The sequence below is a fragment of the Pseudoliparis swirei genome, chromosome 13, assembly GCF_029220125.1.
Source record: "Pseudoliparis swirei isolate HS2019 ecotype Mariana Trench chromosome 13, NWPU_hadal_v1, whole genome shotgun sequence".
NCBI classification, from domain to species: domain Eukaryota; kingdom Metazoa; phylum Chordata; class Actinopteri; order Perciformes; family Liparidae; genus Pseudoliparis; species Pseudoliparis swirei.
Window position 1 is genome coordinate 19499613 of NC_079400.1, and position 8525 is coordinate 19508137.

The following is an 8525-nucleotide window of genomic DNA, read 5'->3' on the forward strand; positions in this document are numbered from 1 at the left end:
TATGATTAGTAAACAGAGAGAGTTAAGCTGTTTTCTCAAAGCACAGCGTGTTTTACTGATAATCTTTCTTTTTGGGCTTAATTTGACTTTTTTTTCTTTTTCAAGACTTTCTCTCATAATAAAAAAATCACTTTTTATCCCATGAATTAAAGCTCATAAATGAATGTATTCCATTCTTCTGATTAAATGCTTCTTTTCTCGTATACAAGTTAAAATAAATACAACCAATGGACGTCGCGTGCGGACCGGCTCGTGGGCAGTCGCGTGTATGTTTGAGGGGAAAGTGTGTGCGTGAAAGTGTACGTGTCTTTTGTGTGTGTGCTGGTTAGTGGTGGTGGTAGAGGGGGGGGGAGGACGGTATCGAATTCCTTCACTCTGACGTCACGGCACTGTCGACCAATCAGCTGCGGGGCTTTCCTGCGCTGCACCGCAGCGCTCTTATAAAAGCGCGCGTGCCGAAGCGTCCGCAGTTCAAAAAGCACTCGTGCGTTCTGGGGATTGTACCGTGGAAAACCGGAGACCGGAGAGGAGCACTTTACCGTTTCATCAGTCAACTCGAAACCAGCTGGCTTGTTCTTTTTTTTTCCATTTTGCCCTTTTTTCTTCTTCTTCCTTTTCAAGTGCGGACATCGCAAGACACACAGCGCGCGCTCACCCTCGGGGGAGAGAGACGGCCGTGCGTAAAGACCACCGCGCGCTCCAAATCGGTTTTACGCACCGGAGCGGAAGAGAATCGTTTTCTCAGATAAACTCTGGCACGCTGAAGTCCATCTAGAGACGCGTTCCCTCTCTCGAGAAAGCCTCCCCAAAAAAACCTCCTTCGTTTCACGCGTAATTTGGCACGGCGCCGTGCGTCTGTATGAATCTCCTCGACCCGTACCTGAAGATGACGGAGGAACCAGACAAGTGCCTCTCCGAAGCCCCGAGCCCGAGCATGTCCGAGGACTCCGCGGGCTCCCCGTGCCCGTCCGGCTCGGGCTCCGACACCGAGAACACGCGGCCGTCGGAGAACGGTCTGCTCGGCGTGGACGTAGAGTTCAAGAAGGAGGACGACGACAAGTTCCCCGCGTGCATCCGCGAGGCTGTGTCCCAGGTGCTCAAGGGCTACGACTGGACCCTGGTGCCCATGCCGGTGCGCGTAAACGGATCCTCTAAGAACAAGCCGCACGTGAAGCGGCCGATGAACGCGTTCATGGTGTGGGCGCAGGCGGCGCGCCGGAAGCTGGCGGACCAGTACCCCCACCTGCACAACGCGGAGCTCAGCAAGACGCTGGGGAAGCTGTGGAGGTGAGTGTGAAGGCTACACAATATTATATATATATATTTATTTATTTATTTATTCGTCTGTATGCTTTCATAATATGGACATAGTTTTGGATTTTTGCGGATTTTTAGTGAACAAAACGGTCTTTTTTTTTTTACCCCCCAGACTTCTCAACGAAGGGGAGAAGCGGCCCTTCGTGCAGGAGGCGGAGCGGCTCCGCGTGCAGCACAAGAAGGACCACCCGGACTACAAGTACCAGCCGCGGCGGAGGAAGTCGGTGAAGAACGGCCAGAGCGAGTCGGAGGCCGGCGGCGAGCAGACGCGCATCTCCCCCACCGCCATCTTCAAGGCGCTGCAGCAGGCCGACTCCCCGGCCTCCAGCCTGGGGGAGGTGCACTCCCCCAGCGAGCACCCAGGTGAGCAGCACCCCGAGGAGCCACGCCTCCACGGGAAACGCCGAAATGACGGGCTGGCGAATGAGGCGGCGAGCGACATCTCACGCGTGGTGTCTTTCCTTGCAGGCTCCCAGGGGCCCCCGACCCCTCCCACCACCCCGAAGACCGAGGCCATCTCGGTCAAGACGGACCTCAAGCGCGAGGCCGGCGTCCGCTCCGCCGCGCCCGACGGCCCCGCCGGCGCCGGCCGCCAGCTCAACATCGACTTCCGCGACGTGGACATCGGCGAGCTGAGCAGCGACGTCATCTCCCACATCGAGACCTTCGACGTCAACGAGTTCGACCAGTACCTGCCGCCCAACGGCCACCCGGGCTCCGCCGCGCCCGTCTCCTACACCGGCAGCTACAGCATCGGCGGCGGCGGCGGCGGCCCAGTGAGCCCTCAGGCGGGCGCCGGCGCCGCCTGGCTGGCGAAGAGCCAGAGCCAGCAGCACGGTCTGGCCCCTCTCGGGGCCTCGGAGGCGGCGCACAGGACCCAGATCAAGACGGAGCAGCTGAGCCCGCGGCACTACGGCGAAGAGCAGGACTCCCCGCAGCACGCCGCCTACAGCAGCCCCTTCAACCTGCAGCACTACAGCCCGCCGCCGCCGCCGGCCGCCTCCTACCCGACCGCCGCCGCCTCCCGGGCGCAGCAGTACGACTACTCCGACCACCAGGGCGGAGGCTCCTACTACAGCCACGCCGTGGGGGCGGGGCCGGGCTCGGGGGGGCTGTACTCGACATTCAGCTACATGAGCAGCCCCAGCCAGCGGCCCATGTACACGCCCATCGCCGACAACGCCGGGGTGCCCTCCGTCCCTCAGAGCAGCCCGCAGCACTGGGAGCCGGCCCCCGTCTACACCCAGCTCACCAGGCCGTGAGGGGCCACACACACACACACGCTGACATACAGGACACTTTACTGCAGGAGAGCTCCGCCTCCTCCGGGTCGGCTCCCCGACTCAGACACTTGAAGAAGAAGAAGAAGAAGAAGAAGAAGAAGAAGAAGAAGAAGAAGAAGAAGAAGAAGAAGAAGAAGAAGAAAGAGGAGAGCTGGACTTGTGATTGGCTCACGCCGTGCCTTGCTATATATGTCTATATATATATATACAAATATACATATATATATAGACATATATGTCTATATATATATATTTTTGGAGAGATGGAGAGACTTATGATTCCTCTGTGAGGACGTATTGGTTGTTTATATGACAGTAGGTACTGTGGATGTTTCTCCGCGGGGTGGGGGCGGGGGGGGTTCTGGGTAATTATTTCTACCTGTAGATAAACAACAACAACGAACAAACAAAAAAAGCTTCATACGTCACACGGTCCAGCAGCGGACTGCCGGCGGCCGATTCTGACTTCCTGTCCAGACAGGAAGTCGGCTTTGCGTTGGAGCCGTTCGATTTCGGGCCCTGTCCACCATCCGTGCCTTGGATCTCTACGTGTGTGTGTGTGTGTGTGTGTGTGTGTGCACAGCTGAGATTACACTTACCGTCCAGCAGCGTGTGTTTGACAGCTACAGGAAGTCACCTTTGACCCCTCCCCCTTGCCCCCCCCCCCCTGCAGTCTCCCACCACGCTGGTGTCCACACACACTTCCTCTCACCCTCTACAACCCCAGTTTTGAAACTTTATTTATTTATTTAGCTTTAATTTTATTTTTCAAAGTAATTATTTTTTGCATACTATTCTTATAATTAATAAAGTGTCTCCTTTGCAAATGTAGACGGCATATAATTCCCCCCTCCTTTCTTTTTACATGTTTAAATCTCCAGGAGGTACTTAAAGAAAGCAACGGTACACGCTGTAATCGCCTTTATTTCTGTTTATTTATGATATCTAAATGTCTGTTTTAAGTATGTTTTGCCTTGTTTCCGCTCCGTGGGGATTATCTAACGACGTGTGGACGGAGTGTTTGTTATTTCTGACTTTTCCTTTTGAGTTGGGACTTAAACTACGGCTGAAAAACTGGAACAGTTTATCTTTATTTACCTTTCTGTGTTTTCTTTCTCCTCGTTTCTCCTCCATCTTCACCTCCGCTCCGTAACGAGAGAGAGAACTGATGTCCACGACGCTCTTCCCCTTACTCTGTGATCTCTTCATGTATTTGTCTTTTAAAGAATATTTTGTATATGTATTTGCAATAAAAAAACAAAATGCTATGAAAACAAAGTGGAACGTTTCTCCTCAAACAGACCTGGAGTCAGCCCGAAGCCGCCTTGGTTTAGACCTCCATGACAGATGTATTCATATTATATATTATAGTTATAAGCTCTGGTAAATATGAATAATGTTTCAAAACAACAATATAATGTGTTATACTCTTTCTTATGGGTGTTATGATTATGATACACCTTGTGGGCGGAGCCAGTGGTTTAAAAATGGACGAAGACGAGGAGTCTGGTTGAATTCCTTACTGCACACTATATATATATATATATATAGTTATATATATAGTTTTATATATATATTTATATAAAAAGATATATATTTATTTATATATTTATGTATTTCTAAACATATATATTTTTTATATATATATTTATATTTATATATATATAGTTTTATATATATATATTTAAATATATAAAAAGATACATATTTATGTATTTATATATATATGTATATATTTTTTAAACTATATATATATATATATATAAAGACAAATTTCCCCTTGGGGATTAATAAAGTATATATCTATCTATCTATCTATCTATCTAAAACTCTGTTGCCAAAAAAACAACATCAAGATATGTTGTTGTTTCCCTTCAGTTTTTTTTCCAGAAAAGAAAAAACTCAAAGTAGATTCATGGTTTCATAATTCAATGTTTAAATGTTGACCTTTAGGACGAAAGGAGAATAAATTATTAACACGAGGGTTAAGAGAAGAAAAGCAAAGAAACAGGACCAGCTCTTTTTTACTTATTTTCCCAGTAGCCTTGTTATTTTTTCCCCCTGCTTTTATTTTCTTCCTCCCCCTCCCCCCTATCAGCTGGTAGAAGCAGAGGGGGGGGGGGGATTATGAGGCTCTGAGGGGGAAGGGGGGGGGGGAGGCAGTGATATAGCAAGCGCTGTAAAACTGTTAAAAATAATCTGAATTTATTCCAATAGACATCAACGCTGAGCTGAGTCGCTCCTCACGCAGCTGTACGGCGCCCGGGGTGAAAACCTCGTGAGGTTGGTGTCATGTTTCAGATCGGCTGCCGTTACCCAGAAGAGTTCGCCGGTTTGAATTAGTTTCCAAAAGTTGCAACACAGCATTTACACGAAACCTCAATAAATATCAACGTTGTATCTTTTTTCCTTCTTTTCTTTTTTATTAAACTAACTCATGGAGAAGATGTGGTTTCACAGTTATGTAACGTGTGATGGACATTCAGCTGAGGAAATCGATGAAGTCGATCAACAGAAAATTAATCAGGCGACAGATACCCCCACCCCATCTCGAAAAAGGTCGAGTCAGGGAAACGCAGAGTGCCGTCCCGCCGCCTGGGGACCGAACACCATTTTGTTTTCTTTCCTACGAGGTGGATGATGTGTGAGGCGATGCCCACTCTTACTTGTTCTCGCTGCTTTTATTCGAACACTCCATTTCGCTGAGGAGTCCAGCGAGTGAGACGGAGACGGAGGCCAAGACTCGCTTCGTGCCGCATGGCTGCTGATGGTCCCGACAGCTTCGCGGCAACGCGACGACTCATTTGGAATAACCCCCCCCCCCCAAAATGAAACACAAATGGACGTTGAAAGCAGAGAGCAGTCGGTCCAGAGCGTTTCCGGATGTCTCGTTACATGTCCTGCGGTTCGCCGACAGGTCGACGCTGATGGATTCGTACTTTATGCAGCGTTGGCTGTTTTCTGCATGTCAGTAGCTCCAAAAAAATCAATCAGCTGGGAGAGAGAGAGACTGAGGGAATGTGAGAGAAAAGAAAGTGAAATATTCCCATCTGATGGAATGATGCAGCCACAAAACAAGTAAGGTAGAAACATCCAATACCTTGAAGAGCGAGTTAAGAAAAAGGTTGTTTTGGAAAAAATATGTGGGATTCTGTCAAGAATAGTTCATAATAATAAAATGATCAATCGAACCTTCAAACCACGTAAAGGCCACATGAAAGGGAAGTGGATGGGAGGATACACATCATATCTTAAGGAGCTTGTAGTACCATATTACCCCACTAGAGAGCTTGTAGTACCATATTACCCCACTAGAGAGCTTGTAGTACCATATTACTCCACTAGAGAGCTTGTAGTACCATATTACCCCACTAGAGAGCTTGTAGTACCATGTTACCCCACTAGAGGGCTTGTAGTACCATATTACCCCACTTGAGAGCTTGTAGTACCATGTTACACCACTAGAGGGCTTGTAGTACCATGTTACCCCACTAGAGAGCTTGTAGTACCATGTTACCCCACTAGAGAGCCTGTAGTACCATGTTACCCCACCATCAGCCCACCCTCCCCCAGCCCATCAGGGGCTCACACCTCTGGAGCACCCTCCATCAACTCAGCGACGCCCCTCGTCATCCTGGAGAGATCCGTCAACAGGCTGTTTAAAAAGCAGAACCCCCGCAAAGCAGCGGGCCCGGACTCCGTCTCCCCCTCCACCCTGAAGCACTGTGCCGACCAGCTGTCTCCGGTGTTCACCGACATCTTCAACACCTCCCTGGAGACATGCCACGTTCCAGCCTGCTTCAAGGCCTCCACCATCATCCCCGTCCCCAAAAAACCCAAGATCACAGGACTCAATGACTACAGGCCCGTCGCCCTGACCTCTGTGGTCATGAAGTCCTTTGAACGCTTGGTCCTGTCACACCTCAAGACCATCACCGACCCACTCCTGGACCCCCTGCAGTTCGCCTACAGAGCCAACAGGTCTGCAGGCGATGCAGTCAACATGGCCCTTCACTACATCCTCCAGCATCTGGACTCCCGAGGAACCTCGCCAGGATCCTGTTTGTGGACTTCAGCTCTGCCTTCAATTCCATCATCCCGTCCCTGCTGCAGGACAAGCTCTCCCAGCTGCACGTGCCCGACTCCACCTGCAGGTGGATCACAGACTTCCTGACCGACAGGAAGCAGCGCGTGAGGCTGGGGAAACACGTCTCAGGCTCCCGGACCACCAGCACGGGTTCCCCAAGGCTGTGTTCTCTCCCCTCTGCTGTTCTCCCTGTACACCAACAGCTGCACCTCCAGTCACCAGTCCGTCAAGCTCCTAAAGTTCGCGGATGACACCACCCTCATTGGACTCATCTCTGGCGCGGGCGAGACCGCCTACAGGTGGGAGACTGACCACCTGGTGACCTGGTGCAGCCAGAACAACCTGGAGCTCAACGCTCTGAAGACAGTGGAGATGGTTGTGGATTTCAGGAGGAATGCAGCCCCACCCGCCCCTCTCATCCTGTGTGACTCCCCCGTCGACGCTGTGGAGTCCTACCGCTTCCTGGGCTCCATCATCTCCCAGGACCTCAAGTGGGAGCTGAACATCGGCTCCATCTCCAAGAAGGCCCAGCAGAGGATGTTCTTCCTGAGGCAGCTGAGGAAATTCAACCTGCCAGGGAAGATGATGGTACAGTTCTACACGGCCATCGTTGAGTCCATCATCTGCTCCTCCATCACCGTCTGGCACCCTGCAGTCACAGCCAAAGACAAGCGCAGGCTGCAGAGCATCATCCGCTCGGCCGAGAGGGTTATCGGCTGCAATCTGCCTTCCTCCAGGTCCTGTTCACTTCCAGGTCACTGAAGCGGGCCAGAAAGATTGTCGCCGACCCTCCCACCCTGGACACTCCTGTTCGAGTCCCTCCCTCGGGAGGAGGCTGCGTCCATCATGACCCCCACCTCCCCCCACACCAAAAGCTTTTTCCCGGCGGTCGGGCTCATCAATGGACCCCGGGACTGACTGACTGTCACCCCCAGGACTACCACCTCTTCTTCCACCTTCCTCTCTCCTCCTTCTTCCCGCTCCTTCCTCTCCCTCCTCCTCCCTCTTCCTCCCACTCCTCCTCCCTCCTTGCGTTGATTGTTGTTTGTCATGTCCAAATGTTGCACCTTCCACCAAAAAAAATTCCTCGTTTGTTTGTGAAAACATTCATTCTTTGGCAATAAACCTGTTTCTGATTCTGATTCTGATTCTAGAGAGCTTGTAGTACCATGTTACCCCACTAGAGAGCTTGTAGTACCATATTACCCCACTAGAGAGATTGTAGTACCATATTACTCCACTAGAGAGATTGTAGTACCATATTACTCCACTAGAGAGCTTGTAGTACCATATTACCCCACTAGAGAGCTTGTAGTACCATATTACTCCACTAGAGAGATTGTAGTACCATATTGCTCCACTAGAGAGCTTGTAGTATCATATTACCCCACTAGAGAGCTTGTAGTACCATATTACCCCACTAGAGAGCTTGTAGTACCATATTACTCCACTAGAGAGATTGTAGTACCATATTACTCCACTAGAGAGCTTGTAGTACCATATTGCCCCACTAGAGAGCTTGTAGTGCCATATTGCTCCACTAGAGAGATTGTAGTACCATATTTCCCCACTAGAGAGCTTGTAGTACCATATTACCCCACTAGAGAGCTTGTAGTACCATGTTACCCCACTAGAGAGCTTGTAGTACCATATTGCCCCACTAGAGAGCTTGTAGTGCCATATTGCTCCACTAGAGAGATTGTAGTACCATATTACCCCACTAGAGAGCTTGTAGTACCATATTACCCCACTAGAGAGCTTGTAGTACCATATTGCCCCACTAGAGAGCTTGTAGTACCATATTACCCCACTAGAGAGCTTGTAGTGCCATATTACTC

General features: G+C 50.3%; 1 protein-coding gene across 1 annotated transcript; it reads left to right on the forward strand.

Annotated features, from left to right (window-relative positions):
• Nucleotides 1-519: 519 nt before the first annotated feature.
• On the forward strand, nucleotides 520-2678 carry LOC130204114 (transcription factor Sox-9-A-like). The gene is made up of 3 exons (XM_056430641.1): nucleotides 520-1287; nucleotides 1430-1680; nucleotides 1786-2678. The coding sequence occupies exons 1-3, from the start codon at nucleotides 860-862 to the stop codon at nucleotides 2577-2579; spliced, it is 1473 nt and encodes a 490-aa protein (XP_056286616.1). The 5' UTR covers nucleotides 520-859; the 3' UTR covers nucleotides 2580-2678.
• Nucleotides 2679-8525: the final 5847 nt, after the last annotated feature.

Coding starts and splice junctions, on each gene's coding strand:
- LOC130204114 (XM_056430641.1), top strand. CDS start 860: ATGAATCTCCTCGACCCGTACCTGAAGATGACGGAGGAACCAGACAAG. Junction 1,288..1,429: donor ACGCTGGGGAAGCTGTGGAG/GTGAGTGTGAAG, acceptor TTTACCCCCCAG/ACTTCTCAACGAAGGGGAGA. Junction 1,681..1,785: donor CTCCCCCAGCGAGCACCCAG/GTGAGCAGCACC, acceptor CTTTCCTTGCAG/GCTCCCAGGGGCCCCCGACC.